This window comes from Toxoplasma gondii, chromosome III, assembly GCF_000006565.2.
Source record: "Toxoplasma gondii ME49 chromosome III, whole genome shotgun sequence".
NCBI classification, from domain to species: domain Eukaryota; phylum Apicomplexa; class Conoidasida; order Eucoccidiorida; family Sarcocystidae; genus Toxoplasma; species Toxoplasma gondii.
This window is the reverse complement of record NC_031470.1, coordinates 557843-578112: the sequence shown is the minus strand read 5'-3', so window position 1 is coordinate 578112 and position 20270 is coordinate 557843. Positions and strand designations below refer to the sequence as shown.

General features: G+C 54.5%; 4 protein-coding genes across 4 annotated transcripts; 1 reads left to right on the top strand and 3 right to left on the bottom strand.

The window, feature by feature from the left end:
• Window positions 1-190: 190 nt before the first annotated feature.
• On the bottom strand, window positions 191-3092 carry TGME49_252450 (hypothetical protein; the record flags this gene model as incomplete). The annotated part of the gene is made up of 1 exon (XM_002369312.2): window positions 191-3092. Exon 1 carries the CDS (start codon window positions 1124-1126, stop codon window positions 191-193), a length of 936 nt encoding a protein of 311 aa, XP_002369353.2. The 5' UTR covers window positions 1127-3092.
• TGME49_252440 (peptidase c13 family protein) lies at window positions 1803-3617 on the top strand (the record flags this gene model as incomplete). The annotated part of the gene is made up of 1 exon (XM_002369311.1): window positions 1803-3617. One exon carries the CDS (start codon window positions 1803-1805, stop codon window positions 3615-3617), a length of 1815 nt encoding a protein of 604 aa, XP_002369352.1.
• Window positions 3618-4849: 1232 nt separating this feature from the next.
• On the bottom strand, window positions 4850-12278 carry TGME49_252430 (hypothetical protein). The gene is made up of 2 exons (XM_002369310.2): window positions 7277-12278; window positions 4850-6743 (listed from the first exon to the last, which is right to left on the bottom strand). The coding sequence occupies exons 1-2, from the start codon at window positions 8871-8873 to the stop codon at window positions 6037-6039; spliced, it is 2304 nt and encodes a 767-aa protein (XP_002369351.1). The 5' UTR covers window positions 8874-12278; the 3' UTR covers window positions 4850-6036.
• A 669-nt stretch (window positions 12279-12947) lies between these two features.
• Window positions 12948-20242, bottom strand: PMRT3 (histone arginine methyltransferase PRMT3; the record flags this gene model as incomplete). The annotated part of the gene is made up of 9 exons (XM_002369309.1): window positions 12948-13229; window positions 13604-13963; window positions 14447-14683; window positions 15694-15742; window positions 16340-16470; window positions 17318-17371; window positions 17848-17946; window positions 18882-18967; window positions 19132-20242. The coding sequence occupies 9 exons, from the start codon at window positions 20240-20242 to the stop codon at window positions 12948-12950; spliced, it is 2409 nt and encodes an 802-aa protein (XP_002369350.1).
• Window positions 20243-20270: the final 28 nt, after the last annotated feature.

The window sequence follows — 20270 nt, the reverse complement described above, 5'->3', positions numbered from 1 at the left end:
GGAGATACCGCTCTATCTCGAGACATGCCTACACAGAGACATCTGTATCTCTACATGCAGACAGAGAAGCGTAAAAAAAAGGCTAAACCTCGTTCGAGTGGGCAGTGCATGCGGCTGACGATCGACTATCAAGCAGAGTCTGGACTGCTCAGGAGAAGAAGACCTCTCGCGTTCTCAGCTATGCAGACAGCTATTTATATAAAGTTGTGTAGATGAATAGATATACTTCCAGCTGTAGTTTACGACGGTTGGAACCGTGTGTATAGACAGATACTTCGAGCTGGTGCTCTACAAGTAGATCGACTCGGTGCCTGTGTCTTTGGAAGGGCTCTCCGATTAGCGAGACAGGAGACAAGGTCGTCTTCTTCCCTTGTTTTCTCTCAAAGGCAGAAGCCGAACCTTTCTCGAAGCTTTTCACAGATTTATCGGGGAGACACTCGTTTGCGAGCCTCTCAAGCAGGCGCCTAGTGACTGGGGAAGCGGCTCCCGAGTCTGCCATGCGAACTGAGAAGAAAACATTTCGAACCTCGCAAGACAGACAGTGCCGAACTGGCGCCCCACAGGCACCGCCGGCCTGTCCGCCTGTCACCCAGTGCCTTGTGAAGGAAGAAGAGAAGAAGACAAGACAGCAGGAGCAAGAGCCGGGGGACGCGGAAAGGGTGGAGAGGGCAGAGAGAGAATGCGAGACGAAAGAGTGGAGATAAGAAGTCGAAGAACAATGCAGAGAGACGAGAAAAGGGAGAACTGAGACACTAAGACAGGGAGTAAGAGCGCGCGAGAGAAAAAAGAACTCGCAGAAAGGCAGAGAGACGCTTGAGAAGGAGGTAGAGCGAGAAGCAAGAGCGGGAGAGAGAAGTAGATAGAGACGCGGATGCCGAGAGAAAATGGCGAGATAGAGAGACAGAAAGAGAGATATACAGAAGCAGACAAAATGGAGATGGGGAGAAAGAGGAGCAGTCAGGAAAGAGATGAAATGCAGAGTCAAAACGAGCGGCGAGAGCCGCGCAGAATCCACACAAAAAGCAAAGGACGCAGTGACACAGGAAGAGAAACAGGGGAGATGCGTGGAGACGGTGGGTGACAGAGAGAGAAGGCGGGACGTCGAGGACGGACAAAATATGTTCATAGCGCGAGAAGGAGAGAAAAAGGGAACAGGTGAGAGGAATCAGAGATCAGGAAATTCCTTTGTTTTCTAGAAAGAGGAAAGAGTTTTTTCTCCGCGACGCACAGCTGGTTGGCCTGCGTTCTTCCAGCTGTTGCATGCGCAAACACAAAGGGGGGTGAGGAAGGCGAACAGCAGGATTTTCGTTTTGTGCGCACTTTCCTGAAGTCTTGGCTCCCTTCTCCGACTTTGTCTTTCTCTTCCTACAGAAGGCGTTCGCGGCTTTCTCCAGACTCCCCGGCTTGTCGTTCTTTGTTTCGCGGGGACTTCTTTCCCTTGTCTTATCTGTTGTTGTGTTGCGGACAAAAAATCGCGAAAAGACCTCCTCTTTCTCGCTGTCTGTGTCTTGTTCTGTTCAAGTCTTCTCCGCCTTTTCACGCTCGAAAGAAGAGCAGGAAACCGCTGTCAACAAGGCGTTTTCTCGCGCCTGTCCTGTTGTCTTTCTCCTCCCCCTTCCGTCTGCGCCGCACATCGAGAAAGGGCAAGGAGTTTTTCCCTGCTGCAGCAACGATGTGTGTGACAAGTCGTCAGGTCTGCTTGTAAGAAAGAAGGGAGACCCTCTGTCTCTGCGAGCTGAAGAAAAGTTTCCTTCGGCGGCGCATGCACGGTCTTCGTCTCGCTCCCCCGAGTCTCTGAGAAGATGGCGACGTCGGAGCCTCTCGCGCCCGCCGCGGCTTCTTCTTCTTCTTCTCCTTCTTCTTTTTCTTCTTCTTCTTTTTCTGCTTCACTCGCGTCTCTCTGCGCAGCTTCTGCCTCGCCTGTAGCCTCTGGCTCTTCTCACATCTCGCCTCGTCTCCGTTTCTTTCTCTTTTCTCTCCTCTCTCTCTGTCTGTCGTCACCTGTCTGCTTCTCTCGCGCCTCGTCTGCTCCCTCCGCCTCCTCGCGTTCTTCTTCTTCTCCGTCTTTGTCGTCGTTTTTCTCCGGCGACTTTCGGAACAACTGGGCAGTGATCGTGAACACCTCGCGGTACTGGTACAACTACCGGCACACAGCGAACGCGTTGTCGATTTACCACACCGTGAAGCGCCTGGGGATCCCCGACAGCCAGATCATCTTGATGCTTTCTGACGATCACGCCTGCTCGCCGCGGAACTTCTTTCCAGGGCGGATCTTCAACGATCACACGCGGACCTTGAATCTCTACGGAGCAGGCGACAGGTCCGGAGGCGGCAGCAGCGTCGAGGTCGACTACCGCGGAGACGAAGTCCAGGTCGCGACTCTTCTGCAGCTGCTCGCAGGGCGCCACAATCCCGCGACGCCGCGCGGGAAGCGCCTGTTGACCGACGAGAACAGTCAGGTGTTGCTGTACCTCTCAGGTCACGGCGGAGACGGCTTCTTGAAGTTCCAGGACTGGGAGGAGATCTCCAGTGTCGACTTGGCAGATGCTGTGGCGCAGATGAAGGCCCAGCGGCGCTTCCGAGAGATGCTGCTGATCGCGGAAACCTGCCAAGGCAGTACGCTGCTGGACGCGATGGCGACGGCAGGCGTCCTGGGTCTCGCGTCTTCCGGTCCAAAAGAGAGCAGCTACTCGCACCATGCAGACGGCTTCCTCGGCGTCGCCGTCATCGACCGGTGGACCTACTACACTCTCCAGTTCTTCGAAAAGTCGGTGAGAGACGCCTCGTCTTCCGCCACCTTCGAGCAACTCATGAACAGCTACTCGCGGAAGCAGCTGCTCTCGACGGCTTCCGTGCGAACCGAGCTGTTCGGCAGGCCGCTCGGGGAAACCAAGCTCACAGAGTTCTTCGCCACTGCCTCCAGTCTGCATGCGACTCACGGCCTCTACCCAATAAAAACGCAGAGACGAGTCTCCTGGAGAATGTGCAGAGACAGACCGGCGCAAGACACTCAGCACAAGCGAGGGAACTCGCGCGCGGGAGGAGAGAACTCGAGCGAGAGAGAAGAGAACTCGATCGAGAGAGAAGAGACCGAGAACTCGAGCGAGAGAGAAGAGAACTCGAGCGAGAGAGAAGAGAACTCGAGCGAGAGAGAAGAGAACTCGAGCGAGAGAGAAGAGAACTCGAGCGAGAGAGAAGAGAACTCGAGCGAGAGAGAAGAGAACTCGAGCGAGAGAGAAGAGAACTCGAGCGAGAGAGAAGAGAACTCGATCGAGAGAGAAGAGAACTCGAGCGAGAGAGGAGGGCGGAATGCAGTGCGTGTGGGGACCTACTACGAAAGACACTTTGCGATCACGCGTGAGGACAGAGGAGAGTTCGACCAGAGAGGGAGAAACGCTGGCAAGGCAGGAAGGACAGAGACGGACGGACAGGCCGAGAAGGCAAGAGAAGAAGCAGGAAGGCCAGAGGCAGAAGGTGCGTCAGTGAAGCAAGCTGTCGAGACCCTTGTGGAGAGGATTTGGGGAGGACGCGAAGAGAAGTTCCAGTCGACGCTTGTGGCTCCCGGATTGATGTGCCTAGCGCTGGGCTTCGCGGGGGTCGCCTCTGTTCTTCTGTAGAACCAGGAAGGCGTTTCCAAGCGGTGCGCGAGAAGTCGAACATGTCGTCGCACAGACTGCCCACAGGAAGCCTGAAGAGAGTCTTGTCGGAGACGTGATCACTCCCCGGACGACAAAGCGCAGCCAGGGTGCAGAGTTTTCCGAAGCGCTGCTTTCGTGAGGCGTCTTCGGTGCCGCGGTGACTTCGCGCTCGTGCGTCTCCTCGCTCTGTTCTTCTTCGTCTCTCCCGACCTTTCTTGCCCTCTTCAGCGCCTTCGCGCTTCCTCTGAGAACGCTGCGCCGCTGCTCTTCCGTCGATTGGGTTCGGTCCTCGCAGGTGTCCTGACACTGTCGGGCGGCTTCCAGGTGGCGGAAGAACCCCCGAGCGACAGAGGAAAAAGTCATGAGAGACAGAGGAAAAAGTCATGAGAGACAGAGGAAAAAGACACGAAAGACAGAGAAAGAAGAGACGAGAGTCAGACAGAACTTTAAGAGCAACTGAGGCCATGCGAGGGGACCTCTCACTGAACTCCTGGCGTCTCCTACGCGTCTTTGAGGTGTACGTACACTTGTCGGAGGGGGGGCTTTGATCGTCTCGCAGTTTCGTGTCTCCTCGGTCTCTCCAGTGCATCCAGCTTTTCTTTCCGGATCTCGCATGTGCTCTCGCTTCTGTCCTCCTCGCTGTCACAGTCGCTGCTTCCTGGAGTCGCGAGTATCCGTCACATATCCACATCTCTCTGTATGTACACCCCGCGCGAATCCAGCGGTCTGTCGTTTCCTTGTGTTCGACGTGTGCAAGCCGCAGACTCCGCCCCGTCCTTGTCTGTGTGTCTACTTTCTTCGCGACTTTGTCTCCGTACAAAATTTCATTTTGAATCAAAACTGCCACCTCGGACTGCTCGTGCTCGCCCCCCTGCTTCGGAACTAAAGAGTCAAAGCACCTTTGACCTCGGCGAAGAAGCAACTGCCCCTCATCGCGGCAGATATCCCCTGCCCTCCTCAAACAACGAAATCCACATCCCCGTCTAGTCGCACGCAGTGGACCCTCTACGTATCAAATCTATTTACAGAAATTTACAGAGATTCATATTCTGCACAAGCACTCTAAATATATATATATATATACATATATACGATAGGCTTGTGTAGGCATGTGCAGTGCATCTGTGTGCGTGTATGTGTAACCATATATATATATATATATATGAATATGTAAATGGGTATGGGTAAGGGATTTTGGATGTTTGAGGATTGCGTTGAAGACAAGCTTGGTCGTTTGCTGTTTGAGTTGAAGCGACTGTCGAAATACAAAGACTTCGGTTCTGCAAGCATGCAGACGCGAGAGTCGTGGAGAGTTCTTCTTCCTCGTCTTTCCCCCTTGGACACTAACGACGAGAAAAAACTGCCGCCTCCGGGCGCGGGTCCATCATTGGCACGGGGTGTACATACACCCCAGAGCTTCGGAGGCGGCGTGGCATCTCGCGGAGAAGCCTCGAGGAAGGTGTTGAGCACTTTTTTGTGCTTTTTCTTGTTTTGTCGACGGATTCGAAAAACGGAATCCCCTTCCACTCTTTCTGCCATGCCCTCTTTTGTGCGACAGCAAAGAGTCAGTGACATCTGCCGTCTCAGAGCTCTCATTCGCCCCGTTCCGAGACTTTCGCCTTGCGAAAACGCCTGGTCCCGACCCTCTTCTCTTCCCCCCAAGTTCTCTCAGCTTCTTCCACATGTTCACGGTTTTCAACTCCGTAGCCGTTGCTTCTTTCCAGCGTGTCTCGAGATCCGCGTGAACCGCACGAATCGACGCAACACAAAGCCACGGAAACATCTCCACGTTTTCTTAACGTTGTACAGCTAGGCCTGGCCTAGTTTCCTGAACAGCGCCTTCGCTGCGCCTTTCCGCAGAACGGAGACGTCTAACTTTTCTCCCGCACTTCTGGCGAATCAAATGGACAGGCATTCATATATGCGTATACATATATATCTATATCTATATATATATTTATATCTATATATATTTTTATATAGATATACATATGTATGTACATGCATATATATATGATGTATGCGTACAGTTTTATGTGTGTACAATAAAAGGGGCGGCACGAGTGTCACTATAAGCATGTGGAGGTGAAGAGCACGGAGTCCACTGAAAAATACATAGCTCTCTCCTGTCGACGTAAAAGAACCTTCTCCCTCCACGAAGCCTAAAAAACAAATCTGCATGCCCACGCAAGCAGAAAACCTGTCACCCATCTCTAAAAACACACACATGTACATATATGCATACAGATACACCTACATATATATATATATATGTATATATATATATATATATGTATATACATGAGTTTCTGTGTATCTCTACGTATATGTGTGAGTACGTTTATCAACGTCGACCTCTGCATCTCTATGCACATGTGTGTGTGTCTCTGTATGCCGTTTAATCTTGGAATTCCTCGCAGTTGAAGCTTGCGAGCGATATGGTTTCGGTGTTTCGCATATGCCCCTGCTTTTGCTGCTGCACGAAGTCCTCGATCCTGCTGCGCATCCAGGAGTAGAAGGCAGGATTGTTTTGGACGCGTTCCTTGTACGGTCCGGCTTGGAAGGACTGGCACTGTCTGGCGATCGCGACGAACATGCCGCGGACGACTTTCTTGACGACGAAGGTGACGATTTTCATGGGAACGAAGCGCAGGCCATGCTGGAAGCGACCGTAGAGCTCGAGCGTCGTCTGCCGTCCCTCAGCGATGGGGTAGAGGAGAAATACGAGGTCTGCAGACTGGATGCGGAGGAGCTTGCGCTTCTCAGGCACTGGGTGTCCGAGAAACTCGGTCGCGTTCTCCGGCGGCGAGCGACAGAAGATGATGACGCAGCCTGCCTCCTCCAACGCATTGATGCCCACGCAAAACATCAACGTCTCCTTCGCCCCGAGCAGGGGATAGTCGTACACCTGCCGCACCAGCTGCGAGGCCTTCGTGTACTGCTGCTCCCGCTCTGCAGACTTGAAGAAGGGTGCCCAGGAGCCTGCCAAGTCCGTCTCGTTCAGGATCGACAGCACTTCGAACAACGGACATGGCAACTTCCCTCGGACCTTCATCGACACCGAAGAGTCCTTCTCCACCCGATACGCCAAGTCCAGATAACGCCCTGCGCCACCCACAGAGACACCAAAGAGAGATGAAACTCACACACAGAGAAAAACACAGGACGAAAGAAAGACCAGAAGAGAAAGACAGAAGGAGGAACAAAAGGGATAAAAGGCAGAGAGGGATCGAAGTGGAAAGAGACAGAGAGAGACAACGGGCTCAAACGCTGAAGGTCGAAGACGAAAGAAAAACAGACCTCGATGATGGCCTCCTACTCGTGTCAGAATGCGTTCAATGTCGTCTGACCAAGGAGTTCCATCTCTCTTTCTCGGAGTTTTACGATTTCTTTCCTCGACCCTAGAACTAAATCTCAACGTCTCCTCAGTGCCATCTCCATTCCTCCATCTTTTTTCTTCTTTCCTCTCTTTCTACCTCTTTCTTACTCGGTTCGACGTTCCTCCCCCTCCTCCGTCTCGCGCGTTTTCTATTTCGAGAACTTCATTTATCTCTCACCCTGCCCTCCACCTCTGTCGCTTCCCGCCTTGTCTCTTTTCTCTCGCTTTCTGTGTCCACTTCTCTCCTTTTCTGTCTGACCTTTTTCTCGAATCCAGCCTTCGTCGTCCTGGATTTTCTTCGCCGTCATGATTTTCTTCACTCCCGAGCGTCTGCCGGTGCTGGATCTTCTGGAGAGACTCATCTTGCGACTCATGTTTCGAAGTCCCTGCTTGATCTTCGTCGTGCTCAGCTTCCGCTCCGGAAGCGCAGCCTCCGCGGCCACAGAGTCTTCGTCTCGCGCCTCACGTTCAGGCCGCGCGCCGAGCGCCCCCGAGCCTTTGGCGCCCAACGCTCCCGAAGCCTCCGCGCGCGTCTCCTCGCGGTCGCGGTCGGCGCCCCTGAAGAAGGAGAAGGTGGAGGATTGCGAGGCGCAGGACGCGGAGCGCGGAAGCGAGGAGAAGCTGTCGCATGCGGAGAGCCGCGGCTCCTCACACACCTGCCGCAAGTGCTCCAGGTGGAAGTTGCCGAGCATCTGAAAGGCCCATCGCATTTCGAAGCAGAGGTTCTTCAGCTCCTGGCTGCTCGACAGGCGGTTCGCGAAGGCCAGCAGCGTCTCTCGCTGAATGCGCAGGTCCTCCTGCTTCTTCAGAAGCAGCGAGGATGGCAGCAAGGAGCTCGGCCGCAGAGCAGAAAGCGCGTCGTCCCCCTCCTCGGCCTTTCGCTCCTCGCCGCGACGCTCGTCTGCGAGCCGTTCGCCGTTAGGAAAGAGTCCTGCGAGACAGCCGCCAGGTGCAGGAGGCAGCCCCAGGGTCGCATTCAGAGTCGCGACGCGGTGGTCGATCTGATGTTCAAGCAACAGCACATACGAGAACGCCTTGAAGAGCTGCTCCTCCTCCAGGTACGCCTCCAACTTCTTCATCTTCCGCTCCAAAACCTCCTCCAGAGACGCTCGCTGCTCGAGTCCTGAGCGCCGCCGTACGCTCTCTTCTCCCGCCACTCCCGCGGAGCCGACCTCGCAGATCTGCTCAGAAGTTGAGACAAACGAGTCGCGCTTCTCTGCTCGCGCCGACGCGTCCTCAAAACGCTTCTCCCCGCTGGCCTCGCGCGCCTCGCCCTGGTCGGCCGCAGCCGCTTCGACAGGTGCAGCTGCTGCATCCCCCGTTGCGGTTTCCTTCTTCTCAATGGCGCGAACACTCACGCCATCCTCACCCTTCGAGACCGCCAAGTCCGGCATCTGCCGCGCGGCCCCCGCCGCACCCTCAGTCGGAATCTGCCGCGAGCTTGGAGACATGCAGGCTCCTGAGCCTTCGCCGGCGTTCTCACCAGCATTCTCGCCAGCGTTCTCTTGAGACCCGTCCTTCTCCGCGAGCTCCTCTGGTGTCGCTTTCTCGCATCCCTCCACAGGCGCTGCTGGAGTTGCGGAGACGGCCGCAGTCGCGGGTAGCTGATTGGACGCGGGGGTCGCGGCGACGCCGTCGCTTTCGGCCGTGGAGATGAGGGCCGCACCGTTCGTTCCACTCGTTGCGTTTTCTGTTTCAGGGTGATCTGCGCGCTCTTGGGCAGGTCCCGAGGAGCTCTTCTCTGTCTCGGGACTCTCGTTCTGCTCTGCGAGTTGCGCAGTCGACGCAGGCGGCTGCGAGGCCGCATGGGGGGTCGTCGCCTGCGCGCGGCGACAGAAAAAGCGTCTCAGAGCCATCGCGGCAAGGAACGCGAAGGCAGAAGCAGCGAACGAGGACAGCAGGACCTGAGGAACGACGAGACGAAAAGAGCGAGACGCGGTGCAGGAGAAGGCCTTCTCCGAGGACGAGGGAGGGCCGAGACGAACAGAGAGCGAGAACAGGGAAAGCAGGAGAAGGCGGCTGATGAGGAAGCCTCGAAATCGAGAAAAACGAAGGAAAAAAAGACAGAGGAGTTGGAAACACGGAAGGGAACCTGTCAAATCGGGGAAAGAGCAAAGGCCTCGAGCGGGACGAACGAAGGCCGGATCGACTGAAACTCCAGCGCGACGAGAAAGGGAGAAATACACAATGCAAAAGAACAAAGAGAGATCACGCTTCGCGCGAGTGGAGAACTTGGAGAGGGGAGGAACGACGGCACCACTTGAAAAACGAAAAAAGGAAAAACGAGAGTTGCAACTGGACGATCACAGATGAGTCTGGCGTCTTCGTTTGACACAGAGCCTCAAACGAATCACGGAGAGCAAAAGAAGCGGAGAAGTTGGACAGAGAGAGTGTGTGTGTCCAGGCAGGCAGAGACAAGAGAGGCGCGACGACGGGGAATAGGCTCAGAAGCAGTGGAGAGGAGGCTATTTAAGAGAACTGAAAAAAACGAGATTCTTTCGAAGCAAGAGCCTGAGGGAAACGCAGGTGAGGTCGAGCGAAAAGGGAGAAAAGCAGAGGGAGGGGGGTATCGTTTCCTGTTCGTTCGCTCCACTTTTCCAGTCCTCTCGGATGCTCGCCGCTGGGCGCTTGTCTCTCCTTGCTCTGCGGTCCGCGCATCCCCTGCGATCTCCGTAGGTTTTTTTCTGCCTTCTCTGGATCCGCCACTCGGGAGCCTTCAGCAGAGTCTCTTGCCCATCTTCTGTTGTTCGTTGGCTTCTCCTCCACACCATGAAACAAAAACGAGATGCTAGTGCCGAGGCGACACACCGCGCAACAGTCGCGCGCCGTCCTCGCTCTTCGTCATCATTTTCCGCGACTCATCGCCCCGTTCAATTTTTCTTCTCTTTCCTTCTGTGTGTCTGCGCCTTCTTTCCTCTCGCGTTGTGTCGTCTTTCTCTGTGTGTGTGTCGTTTGAGGCGGCGGAGAAGAAGCGAGCGTCTGGAAGACGGGTGCGCGGTTGCAGAGCCAGGCGCTTCTCTCGCGAGTCACGCGGCAGGTCGTTGCGTTGTCAAATCGCAAGGTGAACGGCCGTCAGAAAAACGTCTTTTCGCCGCAATGGAAGAGTCTCGCGGATTCTCGTCGCTGCGCGCGGAAGCTGCGACGGCCTCCCAAGGGCAGGCGCGGGGGACTCTCGGCTGACCGAACGGACGCCGCAGGTCACGGCCGTCGTTCGCAGGAGCTCTTGCGTGACTAGAGAAAGTCTCCGCAGTCGAGACGCCGAAGGAAACAAGCGGCTTCTTCAGCCGCAGCAAACAGAAAACGCGACGACAAGAGGCGGGAGCTGCGCCCCTGTGGCGGCTCTCAGGCCGACCTCGCGTCAAGTTCCGCCTCCGACGGTGGGCTGGAAGAGTTGGAGACGCGGATCGATGGAAGCGGGGGAGAAAACGGCCGAGGGAACCTTTCCGTTCTCCAGTGCAGAGACGAACGCCGAGGTTGTCTGAGGACTTGCTCTGCGTCGATGTTCGGCAGTGCGCTGGGAGCTCGCTCTGTGTGGACGCCCGAGCTGGGGTGCTCGCTCGCGGACGACAAGACAGCCGTTTCCTGTTTGAGAAGAGGCAGCCACCCGTTCTGTGGGTGCGTGTTTCCCTGACGGTTTCACGAAAACTTTTCTGGGGAAAGGTTTCCAGCGAGCGCCGCGGAGCCGCGCGGGGAAAGCAGGGAGAAAATCGGCGCCACCTGACAGCTCGAATCTTCGCGAGCGTCGCGTAACGCGCAGAGCGAAAAACGGGAGCGGGAGAGCGCAAAAAACTCGCCGTCTTCTCGCGCGCGTTCGGCCGAACGGAAAGAAAATACACGGAACAAAGAGATGCGGAGAAACAGCCGTCACTTCAGACGACATGCACTGCACAAATGCTAGCGCGAATAGACTTGTCAGCGAGCGCCGACCCGCGGACCCGCGGAACTGCCCTTCTTCTTGGTTCCGAACGCCAGAGGAGGGTCGCAGTTTTTTTTCTTCGGGCGCGACGAAACGTTCCTCTCCGAAGTTTTTCGAGGAAGTCGTCGGAAAGGACGAAGGAAGTATAGAAAAGGAGGTAGAAAAGGATTCGCTGGCGACCGACAGAGGTCGACCTCCTGCCGCTCGGCTTTACGCTGTGCAGGCAGATATCCTCCCGGGTGAGGAGACCTCCGGACAACAAAGGATTTTTTCTCGTTTGGCCTGCTTTCTTCCGAGCTCTGACTCACGAAGAAAAAGGCGTCTCCACTCGACAAACGAAGAGAAGGAACACACACGCCGACTCTCTACCTCTTGAAGGTGCAAGAGACAGCGACTCTCGGGCGTTTCTCCCCTCAAAACAATCGTTTTCCTGGGCCATGTCTGCAAGCCGGGGAAGAAAGCTTTTCGCGATCCGCATGTAAAGTGCGCCAACTGCAGCGGTGTGTCCAGCGCGTGCTTAGAGAATGGATGTCTTTCTACACACTGGTCGAGAAACATCGTGGCGTTCGCCGCGGTCGAAGACATAGGCACCCACCCCCCCCCCCGCTCAAAGCCTGCTCAGTCTGTTTCTCTCAGACTACCGAGGGTCAGGCGTTTGCATCCTCGCTTGCGATGATCGTGCCTGTTTAGCCTCAGCTTCTGGACTGATCACTTGCAGGACTTGCTCCCTTCGCTGTGAGTCGCGTCCTCAGTTGCGTCGCCTGCCGTGGCGCGTATTCGGATGTGTGTGTTTGGTGAAGAGCCGTGGAAACGAAGGGAATCTCAGCTGTGCGAGAGACAGGATTGTTGCTCAGGACGTCTTGTTCAACGGAGCCGCGGTAAATGAGATGTCGCGTCGTCCGTGGCGCTGGGGAACAGACGCGCCGTCTCGTTGGCTCGACTGTGCTTGTGGAGTGTCTCTGAAAAGACTGCGCTCTTCTGTAGTCAACGAAACGGAGGCGACGGTGCTCGAGACCCAGCCGTCGTCGGGAAGTCTGAGAGACTCGCTGCACTTCCACAGGTCGTTCAGGTTGCGCTCTCCCGAGTCGTTGAGGCAGAAAACTGGCCGACAGCGCACCACCAGACACGCGCTGCGACTTTTTGTCACTCTATCTCGCATCTCCAGTTTCCAGAGAGAAGCACAGCGACGGTTGCACAGATACTGCATCACATGGAGAGGCTCCAGGCATGTAGAGGACTCTTGAAAGAAACGCAGTGGAGTATTGCACCCTGTCGTCAGCGTGAGAAACTGACAGACAGTCTCTGTCACGCGTAGACGTTCTAGAAACGCTTCTTACATCTCCCGATGTCAATACCTACCTACCTACATTCCTCTTTCAATTTATATATATATAAATATATATAAATATATAAATATATATATAAATATATATATATGTATTGTCTGTGTATACAAGCGTTTGTGGTGAGAGAGACCGGAGAGGCGTTCGTGTCTAAGCGTTCGCCGAGAAAAGCGAGGGAGCCATCTGTTGAGAAGCGCGGTGAGACTTCCTCCCTTTTCGTCGCAGTTCCAGCGGGACATCTGCATGCGCTGCTGGGAACAAAGTCTCCATAGGGAGAAAAGAGAATCTCGTCTTCACCTCCACCGCCGAGAAAAGTTCTTTCCTCGACTCGAGGCGCAGCGCGGACATGGCAGCTCTCCCTCGAGGCAAATCATGGAGAAGAGTCCAAGGCTTCTCCTTGAATAGACGTCAACGCAGAGTTCCACCGGCAGTATACACTTGCAATCAAATACGCATTCATTCGTTTACAGTTGATATTCACACTCGCACTTCTGCATGCATACAAAGACGCACAAATATGTATTTTTATATATGCAAATATGTATAGGTCCATTTTTGAGAACAAATCCTCCCCAAGGAGAGGTGTAAGAAAGACTGAAGAGTCGAGACTGCTGGCGGTGTCTTTCTCTTCAGTTCGAGCGGGAGACGACGAAGTTCGCGCGAGTTTCTTTCTACGCCACAGAGAAGGAATTGACGCAGGGGCCAACGCTGATCTCTCCACTTTCTCCTTGACAGGGCAAACGTTGCATCTCCACTGTGAGGACGAGACTGCGACTTCGTTCGGGGTCTGGATTGAGGCTCAAGAAGCCCTCGAGTGTATCGACAGCTGCTCTCTGTCTCGCGCCGCTTTCGCCTGACGTTCGTTTCTCGCTCTTCTCTTCGCTCACCGCCGCCTCCTCCGTGGTACTCACAGCCCAACGAGGCGTGAGCGCGACGCCGTTTCCGTTGGCGTCCTGAAAAAAGAAGCCGAGCAAGTTGCCGAGAGACACCGACCGATTCAGAGCGAGAAAAGCGACACACACATTGGCGCAGAGAGAGGACATGAACAAGCAAAGTGCAAAAGAAACAGACAGGAAGAAGAGAAAGAAGATGAGACAGAAGATCGCCGAGACGTTTCCCTCTGTCTCCTGTGCGTGCCTCCCGTTTTTCTTTTTTTCGATGCGAGTCGAGTCGAGTCAATTTGAGTTTGAGTTTTTTGAGTCCAATGCAAATCACAGAGTTGAAGCAGCGCTGTCCTGACAGCTTCTGCTTCCTTGTCTAGTTTTCGCTCTTCCTCTGCCGCCTTCTCGTTCGCTTTCTCTTCCACGCTCTCGACTCTCCTGCCTACCCTGAGGTGGAGCAGCGTCTGCTTCCAGTGTGTGCCTGGACTTAGAGGAGACGTCGAGAGACAGACGAAACCTGCGCGTTTTTCTCTTGTCGCCGGCTCTCCGGCGGCGCCCGAACTGCGAGTGTCTCCACCGGTGGTCGCCGCCGCGACCTTCAGGTTTTGCGCCGTTCCAAAGGATTGAGGCCCCGCGAAAAAGGAGATCGGCGCGTCTCCCGCGCGGCCTTCGCGCGTTCGCTCGAAGAAGCACTCGAAGTAAACCAGGAGGGTCGTCAAGGTAGGGCAGGCGACAGCCGCGAGCGCAGACGAGGACGAGGAAGACGAGGGGAAAGAGCGGTGAGAAGGGCGCCGAGTCAGGTCGACCTGCAAAGCGAGGAACGAACGCACAAGGGAGAGACTCGCCTCACGCAGCTGGCTCCGCGAGATCCTCTCGCTAGCTTCTCAACACCCGCCATCCGCCCCCCCCACCCCCCAGGAGATAGGCGGATACAGAGAAAGCCTCATGGAGGAAAGGGGAGAAATGAAGCGAGAGAAGACAGCGAAGAAAAGACGAAACAAGAGAAAACACAGGAGGATGGGAGAGCGATGTTTCACATGCCGACACAGGAATACGCACAGTCGCCAGTGCAGGCGTCGCCGAAGAGCCGCCTGTTTCTGTGGTGTCATTGTTCTCCATTCCTGAGAAACTCAAAAGAGTTGAGGTTCGACCTCCATTCGAATGTATTTCTAGTTCTCAGAACGTGCACTACGTCAGCCGAGAGAACTGGAGGAAAACAACGACGGAGAGAGGAAAGAAAAGGACCTGTCGAGGCTCTTTCGCGCGCGTTGAATTGCCGGCTCGCGTACCGAGAAAGGCGCGCGCAGAGCCTGCACTTGCTCGGTCGTCGCGCTGTACAGATCGATGAGGCAAAAGGGAGAAGGTTCCGACAGCAAGCAGTCGGGAGAAAGTTCCGCAACTTCTGCATGTCGAAGAAGAAACGCGTCTGGCAGGTGCAGCAGAGAAAAGTCAAGGCCGTAGATCGGCTTGTCGAACGACAGGCCGCGCATCGCGCGAAGCCTGGAGTCGCAGTCCGCACCGAAGACCTAAATACAAAACGCGAAACAACATCATGCAAACACAAGTCCATCTCTCCATCGAGCTTCAAAGGACGACAGTACATCCACACACATGTACATACATATATATGTTTGTATCAGCAAATGTTCAGATGGGCGCATACGGGCATGGATGGAAGGAGGCATAAATCTACAATATATATATATATATATATATGTATATGTATGTATATATGTATATGTGCATATATATATATATATATATATATATATATATATATGCATATAAATAGATCTGTATATGTATATGTACATATTTATGCATGCTTTTATGCACAGGGGCATGTGGAAGTATGGGCATGAATTCGCGCCTCTTGTGACGTGACTGCATGCATCGACGAACCGCTCAGTGTGTGGACGAGGATTTACATGTGACTCCCTTTCCCCTTGTTCGGACTGCGTTTTGTCTCCCGTCCCTCTGAAGCGTTTTGTTTCCCGTCCCTCTGAAGCGTTTTGTTTCCCGTCCCTCTGAAGCGTTTTGTCTCCTCATGTCCATCTGTGTGTCGCTGGTGATGTCGAGCGGTCTGGGCGTTTCTCCGGAGGCACCCGTTCAGACGCGTGGATGCATCTCCCCCCTCTCCTCTGCCTGGGTCTGTCAGCATCTCCCTCTCCAAAGCACCAAGAAGTGAACTTTTGATGAAAGGCTCCAGCGACCGTTCTCTGCTGGTTCACACGGACATGTCTGTCCTGGAAAGGCAACTCCACCCGTCTCCGTTCAATCGACTGCAGCTGAGCAACCCTTGCGACCGCGTCCTGACGAACGCATGGCTCGGGAGCAACTGACTACGCCAGCGGAAGTGTGTGGACCTCCTCTAACCATGCGCCTTCCCTCCGGAGATACATACGGCAAAAGAAACAAAGACAGGTTCACAGAGGACGCCGAGAAGCCAGAAGGAGTGACGCGACGCATGCCCTGCATGCGGCCCAGCTCCACATTGCTTCTGCCCTCCCCCCCTCCCCCCCCCCGTCTCGCTTACGCCCATCACTGCTCGACTCGGCACCAACAATCCGTCCGGCTTGAGGTATCTGCAAGAGATCACGAGGCGCAGACAACAGACGACGGAGCGAGGCAGATCCAGTCAGGAAACGGCTTTGAGAGCGGAGCGAAAAAGACGGCAGAACCGTTTCAAGCGCATGGCTGTGAGTCTGGTGCCCTTTGGTCTGTGTTGTCTTCTACACTTTGTCTCCTTTTCCTGCAAATTGAGTCCCTGTTCCTCGCCGGTGGTGCCTTCTTTCGGTCAGACCTGTTCGTCCGCTCGCGGTCCTTGTGTTCCATTCCGATCTCCGGTTTCTCGCTTCCTACCGTGTGCCGCTGCTCCTCTCGATCTCCCCCCCCCCCGCCGCGGAGGCCGCGGATGCCCTTCGCTCCTCGCTGCTCTCTCTCTCTGCTGCTCTTCTCACCTCACTCGCTTTACTTCCGCCATCTCTTCTGTCTCCTTCACTCTCCTGTTCGCTTTCCTGTTCTCAAAATCTCCCCCTCTTTTTTGCTTTCCGTCTTGTTCTCCTCATATGCTCCCCTTGGTCTCTACCTTACTCTCCCGCCTGTTCCATCTCTCGTTGCTTCCCTCTCTTCGCGCTCGTCTCCCGCTCGCTAAACTTGGCTCGGCTTATATTCTCACGTACTCATCTCGAGCGTGGAACACTGTGTACAGCATCGACTCAAAGAGGAGGCAGTATCCCATCCACTCCGAGACGATGACGTCCACCTGCACCTTTCTCCTCGACGGCGCTGCCAGGAAGAGCTCTCGGGGCATCTGCGCACAAAAGCCGCCACCCCATCAAAACTGAAAAGCTTCGTTCGCAAATGCACTTACCCATATATACACATATATACATACATATGTACATATATATATATATATATGCGTATATATTATGGCATATATATGTACGTGCAGAGCTAGACAAGGATTTGTAGGTGAGCACTGTAGATATGTATGCATCTACGCAGGCAGGCATAGATATGCGTACATGTATCGAGAGAGAACGGATTCCTCTCTGAGTACAGCGGCAGAGCCAGGCGTGGAGTCCGAGACGCCTGCGATTGACGGTCACGAGGGAAACTGAGGGACCTTGAACACTTGCTCTCTCGTAAGCCACTCACGCATGCGTCACAAATGCGCCATAAATGCGTCACAAATGCGTCACAAATGCGCCACAAATGCGCCATAAATGCGCACACAAGACCGCCCGCTTCAACTACGCGTTCCGACGCCCTCCGCGCCATCCCAGCCATCGACAGACCTGCATCGATGGGTGCGAAACTCTACAGAATGTCCGCGGAAAACAGGGGGACGCGAGAAAGACAGATGCCCAGAAAACAGAGGCTCAGAGACAGGCGAAACGAGAGAGAGGGAGGAAGCGAGAGGCACAGGGTGGCAGATACACCAGTGTGCCGGCAGCACTGTCGATCGACATGCACAAAGAGGCAGATGAAAGACGAGGTGATTCCGCGACATCGACGAGCAGAGAGATACGGGGCGGACAAAGTCGATGCAGCCGCCGCGACATTTCTGCATCTGTCTGTGCATAAAAAAGCAGCGGGAAGAACCGTCTGCGTCGTCGTAGGAACGCCTGCACCGCCTGTCTCCAGTGTCTCACCGCCTCGACTTTCTCGCCGCTGTCGCCTGCCCACACCAAGACGACGTCTTCAATCTGGAGAGAGAAAAGCAAAAGGCAGAGGCGAAAGCAGTTGCGTCGCTCGACTCGTGAAAAGACTCTGCAAGCTCGGCAAAGAGCTGGAACTCGCGTCGCTGCCAACGGTGCGCTCGAACAGAAGGACATTCGAAGTCTCGCAAAGACATCTAGACACACTCACGCGCATGCAGTGGCAGTTGCATGCACGGGCCAGCCAGCGGTCGCTGCGTATCTTTGCATATACTCACAGACACACATAGATCTTGTCCGCAAGCTTGAAAAGACACAGAAGAAGGCAAAGGCATAACTTTGTTCAGATGTGAAAGCACAAAGACATGCGCATGAATACATGAATCAATCTATAAAAAATTCAGATGCAGACTTATGCTAAAAAAATACGTAGTACTTATACGATGTGAAGAAAGCACCTGAGCCGTGGGCGGCAGTCGCCGTTCCGGCTAAGAAAAGGATGTCAAGGGCGCCGTGAGACTAACCTTGGCATTCACCACTTGGACGATGTGATCAAATCGATTCGCCTTCACAATCTTCTCCGCAACGCGCGCAATCCCCGCTGCGCCATCGACGCCAATCACCTGAAGACCCCCGTCCAGAGACGAGAAAAAAAACATCCACTTCTCGTCCTCGCTTAAATTCGCTAGAATCCCGTACAAACATGTTTCCATACACACATATAAATATAAATATATAAATATAAATATATATATATATATGTATATTTAAATATATATAAATATATCTGTTAGGGGATATACACGTACCACCTGCGTAGGTACATGCACGAGCAAGATTGTGTACGCATATTCATTTACACATTGACATATATATATATATATACATATATATATGCATATATATATGTAGTTGAGAGTGAAGGTGCACAAGCGACCCCATGCGTGGACGGCAGAGACTTTCTCGAGAGCCAGCGAGACGCTTCAGCACTGTCCCCGCTGAGAGAGGTTAGATCTCTCTGTCGGCGTCCTGTCCTTCCTCGACGCACTGACGATTCATCAACACAGTATTATATGCGTTTGCGACACAAACAAATATCTGCAGATAGAGAGATAGACGGAGAGAGAGAGACAGAGACAGCGGTAGAGAAGTAGAGTGAGACTTAGATGGATACGTCGAGATAGAGAGGGATTGATAGATTAGATAGAGAGAGATAGAGAGATAGACGGATAGATAGATATATAGAGAGAGATAGAGCTCTAGATGTACGCCGACGGACGGCTCGAACATTGAATGTGACATCCCCTGTATATGCGCATGCAGAGAAGTCCCAAGGCTTGCGCCGATGCATGCGAATGTGCAGAGATCATGCAGTCCGAGGTAGATACTCAAGAGCGGTGTTTGGTCGACACTGAGAGACGCATCGAGAGACGAAGCAGCAACGCGAACGTCGGCAGGCATTTGGCGCGAGCTCATGAGGCGATATGGGAGACCGACGCGACTCGTGGACAAGTGGAAGAGTCGAAATGTCGAGAGCAGAAACTCCGAGGAAACTCACTTTGCGTGCTCCCGCTTGCGCGCAAAACAGACTCAAGATGCCGGTGCCGCAGCCGACGTCGAGGACGACTTTATCCGCGAACAAGTCTGCAGAGAGAAGAGACTCTCAGAGAGACAGATGTGGAAGAAGACGCGAAACCTCTCACAGGTACGGAGACGCAGTAGCCGCAGCCGCTTCGTCTGCTGCTGACGAGACATGAGACCGAAGGAGAAGTCAAACGGCTGAAGATGGAAGCGGCATAGTACCTCACCTCGATTCTGCAGAATGAAGTCGCGATACGCTTCAGTTCTCGCTGTGTCGCCTATCATTTCGCGGTGTATAGACAGCTCGGCGTAGCCAGCAAAATACTGTCTGTCTTCCTCAGAGGTGTTTTCTTGCGGCTGTGGTCCGTCCTCGCAGATCGCTTTCGCCTCTCGACAGTCTTCGCTTTTTCCTCCACACAACCCTTCCTTTCGTCTCTTCAATGTCGTCAACTGTTGTTCCTCCTTCCCTCGGCTTGCACCTTGTCTGCTTCCATCTTTGGCTCTTGGACCGTTTTCTCTTTCAGCTTCTGTTTCGTCCTCGGACTCGTCGTCGGAGGTGCAGTCCGCCTCCTCCCAGAGCAGGCGATCCTCTGCCCAGACCGGCTGGAGAAACGCTTCTTCTCGCCAGCAGGGGGAATCGCCGCGGAGCGCCAGGAAAGCCTCCGTCACGCGCGCGAACGCAGCTGCCTGCTTCTCCCGGGAGTCCTCGAGAAACGCCCGGTCCGGCGCCGTTCCTCGCGCCGCCTCCGCACAGCTGTGCAGCCGCTCTTCAGAGGACGGACCGAGACTGCGCAAGTAGTTGATCAACGCGATCCGGTAGTACGCATGCAGATCCGGCAATTCCGACGCCGCATGGTCGCGCGCAGACGACGCAGCGGCGGACGAAGCAGAGGGAGAAGGAGCTCTTCTGCTCGGGTGCCACTGGCCGCGAGGCTCTGCGAGATTCAGTCCGTGTTGTGCATGCATGTGGGTCAGGAGACACCTGAGATCTCGCGACGCGAACAAGCAGAACAGACAGAGAACAGGCGGCAGACAACTCTCTCCGTCTCCCTCTTCTTCATCTCCTTCTTCGTCTTCATCCTCTTGCTCTGGGTCTGCGTCGCTCCTGTCTGTCGCTTCCTCGGCCTCGGAGCCGGTCGGCTCTCGCTCTCTCTCGTCGCACCCGTCCACGAGGCCGAGACTGGCGAAGAACTGTCTCCGCGCCTCGAACGCCTCTGGAGACGAACGCCAGTTCTCCCGCGCGTCCGGCGTTTCCCCATGTATCTCCGGCATGCTCTTCCCCTCCAGGGGGGCCTTCGCCTCCGCAAGGCGCCGCGAGTGTGAAGCTGCTTCCGCCATTGCAGGCAAAAGAACGGGAGGCAGTGGA

Coding starts and splice junctions, on each gene's coding strand:
- TGME49_252430 (XM_002369310.2), bottom strand. CDS start 8,873: ATGGCTCTGAGACGCTTTTTCTGTCGCCGCGCGCAGGCGACGACCCCC. Junction 6,744..7,276: donor AGGCTGGATTCGAGAAAAAG/GTCAGACAGAAA, acceptor TGGGTGGCGCAG/GGCGTTATCTGGACTTGGCG.